At 37.2% G+C, this 16,404-nt stretch overlaps 1 protein-coding gene across 1 annotated transcript; it reads right to left on the reverse strand.

Annotated features, from left to right (window-relative positions):
- Nucleotides 1–3,559: 3,559 nt before the first annotated feature.
- LOC121969752 (protein disulfide isomerase-like 1-4) lies at nucleotides 3,560–7,593 on the reverse strand. Its single transcript, XM_042519986.1, has 12 exons — nucleotides 6,938–7,593; nucleotides 6,532–6,661; nucleotides 5,886–6,051; nucleotides 5,677–5,795; nucleotides 5,508–5,588; nucleotides 5,191–5,274; nucleotides 4,977–5,051; nucleotides 4,757–4,825; nucleotides 4,588–4,668; nucleotides 4,379–4,513; nucleotides 4,068–4,124; nucleotides 3,560–3,965 (listed from the first exon to the last, which is right to left on the reverse strand). Exons 1-12 carry the CDS (start codon nucleotides 7,528–7,530, stop codon nucleotides 3,780–3,782), a joined length of 1,776 nt encoding a protein of 591 aa, XP_042375920.1. The 5' UTR covers nucleotides 7,531–7,593; the 3' UTR covers nucleotides 3,560–3,779.
- Between the last annotated feature and the right edge of the window lie 8,811 nt (nucleotides 7,594–16,404).

A 16,404-nucleotide genomic window follows, 5' to 3' on the forward strand; every position in this document is an offset into this window, starting at 1 on the left:
TGATCTAATAAGTTGACTGAATGTACAGGATATTTTCTCAACTGGAAAAGTCTTAGGAGATCGTGGAAGTTAGGCAAGAAGCCCAAGTGGGTCGAGAAGACTTGATACTTGGTAGGAAAACTCGATAGGTCTGAAGGATAGAAGATCGAGAGAAAGTCCTAGTGAACCGATCCGATGCTAAGTGGCAAAGTCCAAATAGGCTTGGAAGACCAATATTTGGCAGGTAGGCTAAGGTAAGTAATGGAGAGGAACAACGGTGAGGTTATGTTCCAAAAAGGAACAAACCCTAGGTCGCTGATCCAACTGAAGAAACCAAGAAGGTTTTCAAATTGAGATCAAGACAGTACTATTGTCATTTACTACTTATGCATCATATAACTGTGTTAACCTTGTTTTGCAGGAGTATTTATTCTAACACTGTTTTGCAGGAACCGAAGGGATCGATCGATGAACCAGGTTAGTGTAGAATAGATCAGATCGAGCCAAAGTAAAAAATGGAAGCAAGGTTGATTAGTTGTCCAAACCTAAGGATCGATCGACCGAACAATCACCGCATTAATAAAGACTTAATGGCGTATCTCGATAAAAAGGGAAACTATACTGTTCGATCGACCGAACAAGGTGATCGGTCGACTAAACAATTAATGCTCTTAATGACGCGAAGATCAGATCTCAGCAAATAAGGAAAGGAGCATGTTTAGTCGACTGATAGGGAGATCAGTCGACCGAAAGGATTAGTAGATCAAACAGCTTTTCGGTCAACCGAACCATGCTTATAAAAGGGGAGCTCGAGGTCTGAGGTAGTAATGAAGTTTTTTGTTCACCTCTGTGCAAAGGCTCTGTTCGTTCTACTCCTCTACAACACATCTTCAAGCAAGCTACTATTCTGACAAGGCGACGACGATCTTCATCTATACTCTTTTTCGGTATACTTTAATTTAGCTTGAATTGTACTTAAATTCAAATAAGATAGTAGACAGCTACTATCTTATTCTTTTCATCTATATGAATTGCTTCTTTCCGAAGGTTTTGGAAAGAAGAGTTTTAGTGGATTGCCCAACGGTACAATCAAGAGATCGCGGGTCTTGGAGTAGGAGTCGGCCTAGGCTTTGAACAAAGTAACCTAAACAAGTTCTTTGTTTTTCACTGCACTACTCTTATTTCAATACTTAAAAAGAAAAAAGTTTTTAACGTACGATATTCACCCCCCCCCCCCTCTATAAGAGATTCTCTTATTTTGAATTGTGTTTCATAAGGAGAAAGACTAATGGTGTTATCGCTAGAACTTTAGATCATGGAGTAGGAATTGAAGATTCTGAACCATGTTAAAAATTGAGGTGGTGTGTGCTTGTTTCTTGTTTTGTGTTTCTTTCATTTATATTTCCAACGCACACATGATCAATGATCAAGAAATGGGAATCACTATTTGCCTCCTCTAGCGATCGTAACGGTTCAACAAGTGGTATTAGAGCAAGGTTAACTCTTAATTAGACTAACCTCCAAAGGAACATAGCGCTAGAGGAAAAAAGAAAGAGTTGTGACTTTAAGTTTTATGATATCCAAATGATCAAATAGAGTTCTAAGATGGTCTCGGATATGACATTTGGTTTCTACCACCCTTTGAATTAGGAGGATTTGCTGGCAAGAATCAAAATGTTCCTTTAAATGAACATAGAGGAGTAGTTTACCTTAAAGGAATGATTTAAAGCTCCAAAGGATAAAAGAGTAAAATCTCTTAGAAAAAGTAAATTCACACACGATAAGGTAATCAAAATTTTGATCAATTTACTACCTAATGACATTTTGTGCAAATTAGGTGAATATAAGGATGCAAATGAACTAAATGCAATTTGGCCAAGCTCCATAAATATTCATCATTGACACCGAATGAGTATAAGTCCAAGGAAGGAGGCTCATTGGCTGAAGAGTAAGAAAATTTGGATAGTGAAAGGTACTCAACATCGGAGATGAAGGAAATCGAAGAAGAGTTCACCTCAAGGATTAAGGGAGATAAAAGATCATTGACACCGAAATAAGAGGAACCCTCAACATCTGGAGAAGGGATATCATAAGAGAAAGTGTCCAATGTTGAAGAAGAAAAAGGTTCAAGTAACATCTAAAGAAAAGGAGAAACAAAAGGAAGTCGAACCCTTAATACAGAAGGACAGAGGACAAGGAGCAGATAGTGCTTCTCATGCAACTAGTGTAGACACTAGTGAAGATAATGTCCAAGGGGAAGGAACCCAAATAAGGATAAGGGGGGATACTCAAACTTAGGGGAAGCTTCTAAGGAAAAATCTAAGGCATCACTATTTAATGAAAATTCTTCATTTCATTATAAGAAGCACGCTAGAATTGAATTTTATGATCTTAATGCTCATTATAAAATAGAATGTATGATAAATTTAAGGATAATTTTAGATTATGTTATGGTAGAACTATCTTATCTAAGGATATGATAAGCTCAAAAAGATTAGTAATGATAAAAATCATAAAAGATGTTGCAGAGTTTATACAAAAGAATATATGCACGCATGAAAAAAAAAGCTAAGAAAAATTTCTCTTTTGTTCTCCATGCTAAAGATCTCCATGGGAGAGATTTATATTTTGATACAGAGTTCTTCCCCAGTCTATAATCAGGAGGAAATGATGTTTGCTTTAATAAGTCTTAAGGTTAATTTTCAATGGATACAAAATACTTAGATGTTTGATCTCCCTCATGTCAAAGGTTGTTGCACTAAGGTAAAATGCTCCCCATGATATACCTGTTTGTATTTTGTCATAGAGCCAATGATGTTGAACCGTTTAGAATGAATGATATCATCTTTTATTTCAATAGGAAAAAATAGTGTATATGGATCTAGAGGATCTAGATTTTTTTTCTCCTCTAAATCTCTATAAAGTAATTTTCTTTTTTTCTTGTTTCATCAGGTTTTCGTGCTTAAATTAAATCTATATCCTTTATTAAGATTATAAATTTCTTACTTTCTTATACCTCGGCTAAGGTTGGAAAGAAGAAAGTTAATGAAATTTACGATGAGGACTTTAGGACCATAGAGTAGCAATCTAGAGGCAACCACATCAAATTCTTGTATCTTGTAGTATGTTTGTGTTGGTACAGTTTGTTTGATTCCAATGTGTATACTCAAAAAGTGAATTCTAAAGGTCTATAATTCATGCTATTAACCCTCTCTGGTATGATTTCGATCCATAATATGGAATAAATTTCTATTTGGTAGGAAAACACAAAATTGATGTCAATTGTAATCTTACAAATGATGACAAGAATAGCGTAATTATTTTGTTGGATCATTGAAGAAAGGTTTAGGTAATAGGCATGCCCACTCCAAATAATTGTGGGTAATCCTATCTAACGACCTATCAATTATGTCCCATAAATAGTTAATTAATTGGCCTAAGCCAAATGAAAGACCTGTTGTGTCAAAAGCTCGGAGTCAGATAAGACGAGCAATTGAAACCTTGCATGCCAATCACTCCATTTACATTATGTATCAACTAAAAAAATCGCCAAGTTCTTTAATTAGTAAACGGACAGGTGTAAATCAAAGTGCAATAACACTGCTAATGATTGAGATACTTCCGCACAAAAGGCAAATTGGTTTTGGTAAATCATCTATTTCTCTAGAGCGCATCTGGAATTTGCTATTCCTCCGATCAAAGACTACCAAGACTAGGAAGTTAATAGGGTTCACAAAGGATCTGCAGGACTAAGTTACTAAGATGGATTGCTGCAGCAACAATGTTACACCTTCAGAGATCTATAATTCGTCTTTCACATCAGTAGTGGCACTCTTCTCAGTTGTTGGCATTGGGGTTTCTTCTATTATGGCTGATGCGTCTTCTTTTGCAGCTGATGCTGGCCTCTGGAGCTTAAATGGGATTGTTGCATGCTTCTTGATGAACTTATACAACGCCTTGAGTGTTCTATCTGTGTCCACTGTGATCTGCGAATAAGATCATTGTCATGCTTCCAATGATATAGTAGATCCTCATGAAGAAGTGGAATTGATTAGAGAAGAAATCTGCAATGTCAAGTTAGGACTTACAGGTTCAAAACTCTTGTTTCCAGCTGGGAAGAAGAGGAGTGTTGGGAAGCCATCACTCTGCAACCAGTTAAATAGATTATTCACCTTCCACATTCAATAAACTTATATGTTAAAAAATAATTTAACCAAGCCAAAATCTACATTGAAATTCTTCCATATGTAGAAGAAACCAATCGATAAATAGTATATTTTAGTTTAGTTGAAACTCATAATCCTTAAGGTGTTGAACAATAAGATTTTATGGCATGAGTACGACTAAAAGCCAATTTAAAATTCAGACTGTGAAGGGTTACTGAAGTACAAATCAAGACCTTGGCTCGAGGGTGCTCATTTGTGGTACCATCCATCTTCGCTATCACTAGAGATTTAATGCCCCGGACATGCTTGGCAAGCTTGTTATATGTTGGTTCTAGTGCTTGGCAATGTCCACACCAAGGTGCATAGATCTGTACAAGATGTGAAACAATTAAAAGGTATAAATGAAACTGCTTTACATGCCCTTGACAAATGAATTATTTACCTCGAGAAGAACATCCTTGGACTCATCCAATACAATGTCATCAAAGTTATTTCCAACAACAATTTTCACATCTCCATCATTCTGCAATCCACAAAAGCTTATATTATTGTAAAAAAAACGTCAGCAAATAATAAACACGAGGTGAAGATACAAACTGTGGAACACTTACAGTCAGGGGTATTGGGTCAGACTTGTAAAAGGGCTTAAGGCTGTCTTCCACAAAATCCTCGGCAAATTTCTAAAATCAAGAAAATAAACTATATATTTAGAATTCATAAGCAGACACGCAAAAAATTAGTGTATTGATCTAAAATATCACCGGAATTCAAGTTTAAAAAAATTATTGTATAGCATCATTTAAATCTAGGGAGTAGGTGTATGGTGGTCACCTTCACATTATCAATGTTGATTTCACCATCAAGGACAAACTTCTTAGCATCTTCATTTCCTGTGTATCCCAAAACCTAGATAAGACATAAAACAGGAATCATCATCAAAAGGAGCAGAAAATGACAAATAAAGGAACGAACCACTTTGGGTAAACTTGAGATGATAATGACTGATAGTATATCAAAACGACACCAACTAGGGTAAAATAATTACCTTTGGAGATTCAGCCACGCCAAAGTATTCTGACACTGGTTTGCCAACATCCTCATTATCCATCTCCACATATACGAAGATGAGCTTCATACAAAAAAGGTAACCTCACCAATCAGAGACTTATGGATTAGTGCATAAAACCCACCTAAATCTTGGGCATAATATCAAAGCACAAAAGCAATAACTTCAAAAAATGGAAGAAAGATTAAGAAACTATAGAAATAGAATTACACACCTAGTCAGAATAACATTATCAGAACAAAATTTACAAATATTATCAAACAATGTAAATGGGAAAATTAAGTACCACCACATACCTTTCCCTTGAAGAATTTTGCAGCCCCCTCAAATGCTGGCATGACTTTCTTAGTATCATTTGAAGTAGCAAAAAGCAAAAGCTGAGAGCAAAAAAAAGGGGAAACTCCAGTCAAGAAAGAACATTTGGGTTTAAATATCTAAGAGAAATTATGGTGTTTTGAGGTCAACCTGTTTTTTGATAGGATTTTCAAAAATTTCTGGAGCAGAGTCCCTTGTAAAGGTAGTCACCAATGGAAGCTTGTTGGAAAATACAAAATCAACAATTTCTGACTTACCGAATTCGCCGTCTACATAAATTGAATCAAAAAATTCAATATCTACCTCTTACACTTGAATTCACATACGGAACCTTCAAATAGAAACACAAATGGGCATACCATAGTAGGATATCTTTTCTTCCTCCTTTTTCAATAATACCAAAGAAGGACGTTTAGCATTGGGATCAATGTGAAAAAGCTTTGCAATATCAGGATTGGAAGTTTGGTAAAAGTTGACACCATCTTCCAGTTTTGAAGCAGCAGAAAGCACCTCACTTTCAGCGCCCTAAAGATATTAATAGCACAATAAAATTTGTTAATCTGAAGAAAGTGATTGTCTTAAATAAAACTGTTCTGCAGTATATTTCCTAGAAACTCTCAGTAAAAAATGATTGGGCATATCAAATGTATTCTCAAGAATATAACTGATAGCAGTGTGCATTTAGATAATGAGATATTTAGTCAACCAACATACATATTATATATCAACCTTTTATGCATCTGATTCTTCAAACATCCATTATCCTAAATACATATGCTGGTTTTTGAGCAAGCATTAAGTAAAGGTTGTCAACAACTCTAAGATCTCAGTTTTCCACAATAAACTATGAGAGGAAACCGAACCAAATCACATGTCCAAACTTTATTTTTGTCTCTGCCATCTTTCAACAGGGTAGAAACCGGCCATATTTGTGTTTGGTTTTGAAGTTATTAGAATATGCCCAGAGAGCAAAACTTAAAAACAAAACGGTCATAATAGAATTACCACCAACGTGTCAATAAAGCCCAAGACAACTTTGTCTTCAGAAGTCAGGATCTTTTCTGCCTCCTCAATGGTAGTTATATTTTGGACTCCTGGCCCGATCTTCTTCTTGATCCAGGTGATAATTGCGTCCCTGCTCGAAAAGTATAAGTAGATATTTAGTATTCCTTTACCAGAGATATAAAGCTAACGCAGGAACTCCTGTCCAAAAAACGAGCAGAGGAATGGTACACAAAAAGAAGTGAAATCTAGAGAAAGAAAAAAAAAAGTCATTAGGCAACTAAGATCATGATACAGGTATTTTTTTGGGAAAATAAAATATTGAAGACAATAAGGTCGGATCAGCAAACATCGGGGCAGACAGGCCCAGATCTATTGGTACGGCTAAAGACGATATCGAAGCACTTACTTATTTCTCTGTCCGGTGTAGTCCTTGTGGACGCCGTCGATGAGGAAAATCACGGTGGGAAAACCCTGAACATCAAAGCGCTGCGCAAGCTCGTTCTCCTCCGTGGCGTCAACCTTGGCGAGAACCACGTCCTCCTCGCGTAACGCCGTGGCCGCCGCGGCGTACTCCGGAGAGAGGGCTTTGCAGTGCCCGCACCACGGCGCGTAGAACTCCACCATCACATGTCTGTGCTTGGACACGAAGTCGCTGAAGTTGCCATCAGAGAGCACCACAACGTCGGTCTCGTCGATCGCGGGCGTGGATTCGTGAGTTCCGTGGTCGGCTTCGTCAAATCCTTCGTCCGTATAGTTCTCATCGTACTCGACTTCGTCTTCCGTCTCCGAATACGACTCATCGGAGTGGTGTTCGAAGGCATTGTCGGGATGGGCGGCGGCGGATCTGTCGTCCTCCTCCTCGAGGAAGCTGAGGTCCTCCTCATCGTGGTCCAGATCGGCGCCTCCCTTGCCAGCGGAAGCGGCGTGAGAGGCGAGGACAGCGTGGAAGAGTACGAGAGACAAGATCGCGAGGGCAGGCAGGGGTGTTCGAGTCGCCATGTTTTCGTTTCAAGTCAGAGAGAGAGAGAGAGAGAGAAGGGCCACAGTCACAATGTTCGAGTTCCGGAAGGGGTTTTAAAAAACAAAATGGCAGTGCGTAACGCGTGAGGCGAAACGGACCCAACTGAAACGGCTTTGACACGTGGGGATTAGTTACTGGCAGCAGAAACGTAGTAGACTGAGCCTTCCACCATTAGTATTCCACCACGTGTCTTTAGTCAACTTCGTGGATGACACATGGGACGAGAGGAAGAGATCAGGGAGCTCTTTTCGAGGATCGAAGAAGAGAAAAAGAATAAAACTTAAGAGAAGAGGTAAGAGGGAGAAGAAAAAGGTGTGAAATATATTCAGTATCATTATTTTACCTCATCTTACGTGATTATGTTCATCCAAGTATTTTTCATTCATCCATTATATTAAAAAATAAATTATGAGATTAATTTATAACCGACTACTAAATAAATTATGAGAAAGAGAGCAAAGTATAAATAATGAGAAGCGAAACTTAAAACCTTATTTGTTAGAAAGTGAACTATAGAAAGGAAAGGTAAAGAAGGGTAAATTTTAATTTTTCATACCCATGAAACGAAAGGATTTCTTATCCTAATTTAGAGTGTAAGGAAGGGTAAAGAGAACTAAAAAAAATTATATTTCAATTTTATCCCTATTTTATTATATTAATTCTAAAAATTATTATTTTACATCGTAATGAAAAACGCTCACACCATTTGACTCACACGGCCCAATGCTACACTCCATCAATGCCGACGCTGATGCCGATGCCAACACCGATGCTGACACTCGCAGTATCTCTTCTGGGCCTAACAAATTAAAATGTTATTAGATGTAAGTCTACTTTGACAACAATTTCTACTTATCTCTTAACCAAAACCAGTGTATCTTATGTTCAGAGGGGGTTGGATGACCTTCCTGGTACTGTTTTGTTAATCTACAAGATTGTTAAAACTTCATTTTGAAAGTTCCATGATTGGAAGACTTTGACAAATGAATTACAATTACTTGAATGCATAAGTCTTAACCAATAAATATATGCAAGATGCACTAGGTTTTTAAATGTGTAAGTCTTTAATAAAAGTGAGGGTAATTTTATAACTTTATATATTTAACCTTTATTACTCTCACTTTCCTCCCAAATACGGTAACATATTTTACGTTAATGAACCTTCCCTCCCTCCCAAACAAAGAAAATATAAATAATTTAATTCCCCGTCCTTCTTCCATTAATGAACCTTCGCTCATCCCATCCAAACATAGTGTAAGTGGCTAAAGGGTGCAAGAGCTTCCCCCCCCCGAGGGTATACGCTAGTCGAAAATTGACACCTTACCCCATTATAATAAAGTTGTCACCCTCTAATCAACTACATACTCTCGTGGGGACAAACACCTCTAGAATATAGAGAATGTTGATGCAATCGCCTCTAGAATTTTGATGTTTTGATTTGAATAATATGTTTAAGGGAATTTGGTTAGTAGTGACCAAATAACTTGATCTTGGTTGAATAAGTCCAGTGAAGAGTCCAAACAAAGTCAAGGTTGACTTAAAGCTTAGAAATGAGTGAGAAGTCCAAGTAAAACAAGATACTTGGCAAGTTAGTGCAAAATTCCAGTGAGTGAAGTTAGGTAGTAGAAAAGTCCTAGTGAGTGAATTTAGGTAATTGAAAAGTTTTAGTAAGTGAAGTTAAACAGTGGAAAAGTTTTTGTGAATGAAGTTAGGCAGTAACAAAGTCCTAGTAAGTGAAGTTAGGCAGTGGAAAAATCCTAACTAGGTGTAGGAGAAACAAGTCTAAGTGGAGTCAACTGGGAGTTGATTGTTTGACAAACAAGTTCAAGTAGAGTCAACTAGGAGCTGATTGTTTGACAAACAAGTCCAAGTAGAGTCAGTTGGGAGTTGATTAGTTGACAAAAAAAATCTTGGAGGAGTGAACTCCAAGCATTGGAACTTAGTAGGTTTAGGTAAGCTAAGTACTAGGTTTTGCTTGTTTTTTTTGCAGGAAACAACAGCTAGACAAAGGCTCGAGCGAGACTAGTTCGGGACTAGAGAAAACAATCGACTGGAAGGAAATATAGTTGACCAGAGAATATTATCAACTGTAAGGAAATATGGACAACCGAAAGGCAACCTGATCAAGTCCGAATGAGTCGGGTCTTAGATAAGTTTTGGTTGAGCTGGGAGTGACCAAAGGGTGTTCAGTTGACCTGGAGGTTAAAATCTTATCTCAAAGAGGATCGAATTTATAGCCACATCAATAGTTACCCAGGTGACCATATGGCTTCCAATCAAACGGAGAAGTGCCAATCGAGTTGTATAAAAGGGGAGTTGATGGAGCGTCTTCCAACAACTCTTGCAAATATCATTCTTCGTGCTTGTGCTCAGAAAGTGCTTCAAACTCTACTTGTGTGGTCCCAAAAGCGCCGAGAGAAGTGCCATGGCATTGAGGCCTTCAGATCAGATCAACTTGAGTTTGCTTTTACTTATATACTTATTGTTTATCTTGCTACTCATTTTTATATTTGTAATTACCTTATAAGTCTGTAAGAGGTTTCTCCACCTCCAGAAGAGCTCTGAAAAAGAGATACACATAGTGGACTCACGTTGAGTGCATATACCTTAGATGTACTAACCCTGAGGATTATGAACCAAGTAAAAAATCCAATTTCTTTTATCTTTTCTATATTGGTATTTATTATTCCACTATGATAAAAATGACTTTGATAGAAAATAAAAAAAAATTGATAAAATGATGGTTGTACTATTCACCCCTCTTTTATCATCGAACGAGATCCTATAGTGAACAATAGAAAAAAAAAATATTGATTTCATTTTATTTTCATCTTGTGACCATCCATATCACTATCCACTGTGACCTTATAGGCACATTGATCACAATGATTTCACCCAATCACCTACACATTGACATAATCATTCAAACTCTTCTCACATTAACCATCATGACCTTCTTCTACAACCTCATCTAGCGACCTCACTTGCACACTTGAGCCCTTATCGATAACTCTTAATCAAGCTCACATATGCTTATTTGGTTCTAAGTTGATTTATTTTGAGGCTAAATCATTCCATAAAGAATTTCTCTCTATCCACTCTTTATTGAAGAAAATAAGGAAAGCTCTCCATGAAATAAAGTTTTCTTCTTAATTGCATCAAGTGATTACTAGACTAAGAGTGTGTTTGCTTAAAGTTATCATGCATAACCTTGGCTATATAATTATCAGATAATTACATGACCAAGGTTACGGAGAATAAAATAGAATTTAATATTGATTTTGAGAAAAAAAAATTATTAATCTCGAAATCACGTAAAACCTCACACTTACAAGGTAATCACATTCCAAGTTATATCCCTCATTTGCTGACGTGGTGAGCATGCTCCATTACTTGGGAATCACTCATTACATGAATCAAACAAGATTAAATAACATAGCTTTAGGTAGATAACTAAGGTTATCAATAATAACCTTAATCAAACATGCCCTTAGAGTATACCATAATTATTCAAGTGGACATCGGAGGGTGAAATGAAAGAACTTGTAAAACCTAAACCGCATAGATTCTAAGAAGCATATAAGAATTCACATATAGGAAATATAAGAACATATGAATATGGATGTAGTTTTAACAATTAATCATGGCACAACAACATAAAGAATAACCAAAGACAAAGGAACCTGATTAAAGAGACATCCTTATCTTTTGTATCATCCAGAAATAATCCTGAAGAAGAAGAAGAAGCGGTGCAGAAGCAAAAGAAAGGTCTTTCAAGGGGCTTAGGGTTGACGGTGCTGAAAAAACTCTAGGTTTAATGGAGAACCATGAGTTGTGTCAAGATGATACCCTAAACTCTTGGAACCAACCCTATATATAGTGGGCATCTATTATCAACCTATATGGTATGGGTTATGACAGATAGACCCAGAAGGTAACGTGGCGGTCAAAGTCAATATGACGTGTCAATCCTACTCCAAAAGGAGTAATAACCCCTTGTTTGGCCTGGATAGTTCCCCAATATTAAAATCCTTGGGTTAACCAGACCGAGTTTTAATCCGACCAGAAGAAGATGGTCAGTCATTAAGCCAAGCGAACCAGGGAATATAATGTCTTAAGGGCGATCGGATCTTAGGGAGGTTTTACATAGTGGGTAGAATTATTAACTCACTCTACAACATATCAATCATAAATAATAGTGTGTGTGTGCATGCGTTCGGTCTTAAAGTCAAGGTGAGCATATATGCTCTAATTGTATGAATATTCGGCTAGGTTAAAGGCCCTTAGCCTCATTAATTTCCATATATACGACCGACTGGATAAAACCCAACCGGGATAAAGACGCTCAGCCGCATCAGTTCCTATATGTGTAATCGGCCGGATAAATCCTAGCTAGGATAAAGGCACTCAACCTCATTAGTTCCCATATGTGTAACTGATCGGATAAAGCCTGGTCGGGATAAAGATGCTCAGCCTCATCAATTCTCATATGTATAACCGATCAAATAAAGCCCAGTCAGAATAAAGGTGCTCTGCCTCATCAACTTGCACATATGTAACTGGCCGGATAAAGACCGGCCTGGTTAAAGACACTCAGCCTCATCAATTCCCATATATACGACTGGTTGTCCGGGCTTAAGGCCCTCATCTTCATAAAACTTTCCAGGTAGCCCAACCAAAGTGCACATACATCCAATCAAGCATGATCGGACATACGACACTTATCAAAAGGATTTCCCGAGATCTTGATACACTCTACCATCTCCAGTAAATATATTAATATTGGGTAAGATATAATTGAGCAGCTTAATCTAACATAGGGCAAAGGAATATACAGAATGCAACTGAATGGTTTAATAAAAGAGGTCGACTTAAGGACCGACCGACATATATTCAACGCATTAGCCAAACAAATAGGTTGGCTTAAGGACCGACTGAGATATATTTAGCACATCAGCTAAACAAGCAAGTCGACTTAAGGAATGGCTGAGATATATTCAACGCAGATTACATCAACCAAATAAAGAGATTGGCTTAAGGATCAACCGACATATACTTCACTAAACAAGTAGCAGACAATATTTTAACAATCTGTCAGGGTTGTCAGGGAATATTCCTTGGGTACTTCTTGTGGAGGTTAGTTATGATGGCATACTTCCTCGACAATTTCATTAAGGGTCTAAGCTATAAATGACAAAAGAAGTATATCTGTGGGTAGAAAAAAGATTCCTCAGACTGTTACTGCATATCATCCAGACTATACTTTTTCTATCACTTAACAAACTCTGACGCACAATGCCATGATCATGGAGGTTGTGAGAGGTGGTATATAAAGGAGGATCCTCTCCGTTGGCAAGATACACATCATCTGCATCTGAAACCTACGCTAGCATATATTTACTACTATTCTTCATTTCACTCGCTGGAGATCATATTGACTTGAGTGTCGAAGGGTCTTACCAGGGATTCCTTCTCTGGTCTTTGGTCACTAATACTTTGTTGGATCGTTGAGTGTGTGCAAGATCCAAAGGAAATCGCCTTCTCGAAGGAGGTCTTCTCTTTGTCAACAATCAAGCCATCGTCACCACTGCACCATCTCCTCATCTCACAGACAGGATAACCATAGATGATAATAGATACGGGACTATAAGTTCTACACATACAAGGTCTACATCCAACAATCGAACCCCAATAAGCCTAAATTAGATCACTTTAATGGGTTTGGTTTGTACTCATATGCACAATTTATAATTAAACCCACCAATTAGAGATAATAATCAATAATCTCCCATTTGGGCTACTTGTGAGTTCTATATAAAATACAAGTAAAACTTTAGTTGATATTAAACTTTATGGATACAAAATATGCCTATAAACAATCTAATCCATTAACTTCATTGGTATATGGTTAAAGAGGTTATATCTACTATATTGATCATAACAAGCTCCAACAATAATCACAATATCAATGTCATTAATGACATAAATCAAGATATAGATGTGTAGAGTAAAAATTATATGAAATGTGATAAGTACATATTAATTTTCAACTGGTCCTAAGATAACTTCAAAAAAGGTCAATCATATTTGTGAAATACTTTACATTAACTATAATACCAAATCATGATCAACTTATGATTCCAAAAGGAATCTGTATTATATTTACAAATACTAAATGTTAAACAACAGTAGCAAATGATGAAATCATAGTCAGAGTGTTAAACAAACATATAAATTCACATTAATGTTTTAAACTTTAAGTACTACAATAATCAAAACAAATATTTATCTTTATTATCAAATATAGAGCAATAAATACAGACTCATACTAGATGAGTTCTTTCATTAGAAGGACTCTCAGATCCATAACATGCATATGAAACACCTTAAACACCAAGCCTATGGTGAGTGGATTAGCCAACGTGGAATCTGTGTTGATATGCTCTACCATGATCTGACAATTCTGAACTCTTTCTTTAACCGCTAGAAACTTGATGTCAATGTGCTTAGATTTCAACGAACTACAGTTGTTCTTGGCATAAAATTATGTGGTTTTATTATCACAGTAGATTCTCAGTGGTTTGTCAATGCTATCAACGATCTAAAATACTATGATGAAGTTCCGAAGCCAAATTCCGTGATTGAATGCTTCATAGCATATTACCAACTCTACTTCCATAGTAAAAGTGGCTACTAACATCTGCCTAACGTTCTTCCAAGATATAGCCTCTACAACAAGCATGAAGATATAACCTGAAATGGACCTTTTGCTATCCAAGCATCCAGGAAAATCGGAGTCTGAATGTCCAATCACTTCTAGGTAATCTGATCTCTGATATGTGAGCATATATCCTTTAGTTCTTTACAAATACTGCATCACTCTCTTAATTACTTTCTAGTGTGATGGTCCTGGGTTACTAACATATCTGCCTAACATCCCCACTATAAATATAATATCTAGTTGAGTACAAACTTGTGCATAAATCAGACTTTCCACTGCTGATGCATATGAGAATTGCTCCATCTCATTTATTTCAAGTTCAAGCCATGAACACTATACAAGTTGAACTTGTCACCTCTTGACACAGGTGTGTCATTAGGTATACAATTTTACATACCATACCTTATAAGCACCTTTTCAATATAGGTCTGTTATGAACTTCCAAGAATCCCTTTTGAACGATCACGACAGATCTGTATGCATAAACAAAGGATGCTTCACTGAGATCTTTTATTTCAAAACTACCAGAGAGAAATAACTTGATTTCATGCAGCAAACGCTTATTATTGGTTGTAAGTAACATATCGTCCACGTATAAAATAAGTATAACAAACTTGCTCTCACTGAACTTAACATATATGTACTGATCAACGGAGTTCTCCTTAAATCCAAATAAGATAATCACTTGATCAAATTTTCGGTACAACTGATAGGATGTCTGTTTTAAACCATAAGTGAACTTCTTTAATATACATACTGGGTGTTTTGAGTCCTTAGACTCAAAGTTCTCTGATTGCATCATATATATAGACTCCTTTATGTCTCCATTGAGGCATGTAGTTTTTACATCCATTTGATGTAGCTTCAAATCATAATGGGCTACAAGTGTCATGATTACACTAAAGGAGTCTTTCGTTAACATAAGTGAGAAAGTCTCCTTATAATCAATACCTTCACTACAAGAAAATCCCTCATAGACATCGGTAGAACAACAGCGATTTTAAGTAAATTCTGATGTCTTTGAGTATTTTACACTGGTTTTTCCAAAAACTGGTGTCTATGAGCGTAGATCTTCGCTCATAGACATCAATTTTTTTAGCGGATGTCTATGAGTGGCTTTTTTCATTAATAGACATCGATTTTAACAGTGGTTTTTAAAACCCAGTGTCTATGATAGCTTCCTTGTTCTATCTACGAAATCATATAGTAAAAAACCATTGTTAAAAGTGGTGTTAATGAACCAAAATAGAATAATTTAATTTTCCCACAATACTTAGCCAAAATTTGTAACACTTCACTCTTCCCTCCAAACCTAAACCTATATTGCGCCGTCCACCGTATACCATCGCGACGCCACCACCACTTTCCTCCTCGCCATCTCCCTCTTCCCCTTCCTAGATCTATGAAAGATGGCGTCTTTTTCGTGGGCGGAGGAGGATGTGCTATGGTGCTGCGGCAGTAAGCGTTTCGCCAAGGAGCTCGCCTTCGCCTCACCATTTTCCGATCTCCACCACGCAATCAAGTCCGCTTGCGGGATCTGGTTCAACAAGGTTGCACCTTTGCCCCCCTCTTCTCTACTCTCGATCACCCTCGCCGACCCCTTTCCTCACCTTCTAATTCTTCAGATCGACGTCGCCGGATGGCTCGAGGCTAGCCGCCCGCCAATCGGATCCATCTCTCCCTCTGTTTCATAAGTCACTATTCTTCCAATCCCTCTCATTCCTTTTCTATTCTGGAATCCTTTTAACTTTTTATTATTTGGCCAGATTAGGTGGTCCAAGGAAGAACAATCTGCTGCAATGGCTACTTCCAATGATACCACGTTGCAGGTGGATCTGATCATGTTCCCCTCTTTATTTTAGAGATCATTCTTTTAATTTGAGATTTAAATTCTTTTTCTTTCATCAAACTGTAGGAATTGGTGGACTGGAATATCCGTTACCAGGAGAAGTTTGGATTTGTGTTCCTCATCTACGCCTCTGGAAGGGGCAAGCTGGAGATCCTTGTTGAAGTGAAGGTAAATTGCTAAAAGAATAAGTTTAGTTTGGTCATCTCTTGTTCATGCCTCATGTTTCAACTTCAGAAAAATGGTTTGGTTTCACATTTACTCTTCAAACACAGTAGATTTGAA

This window comes from Zingiber officinale, chromosome 4A (genome assembly GCF_018446385.1).
Source record: "Zingiber officinale cultivar Zhangliang chromosome 4A, Zo_v1.1, whole genome shotgun sequence".
NCBI lineage: Eukaryota > Viridiplantae > Streptophyta > Magnoliopsida > Zingiberales > Zingiberaceae > Zingiber > Zingiber officinale.

Coding starts and splice junctions, on each gene's coding strand:
- LOC121969752 (XM_042519986.1), bottom strand. CDS start 7,530: ATGGCGACTCGAACACCCCTGCCTGCCCTCGCGATCTTGTCTCTCGTA. Junction 4,669..4,756: donor CTGACCCAATACCCCTGACT/GTAAGTGTTCCA, acceptor TGTGGATTGCAG/AATGATGGAGATGTGAAAAT. Junction 4,514..4,587: donor CCAAGGATGTTCTTCTCGAG/GTAAATAATTCA, acceptor CATCTTGTACAG/ATCTATGCACCTTGGTGTGG.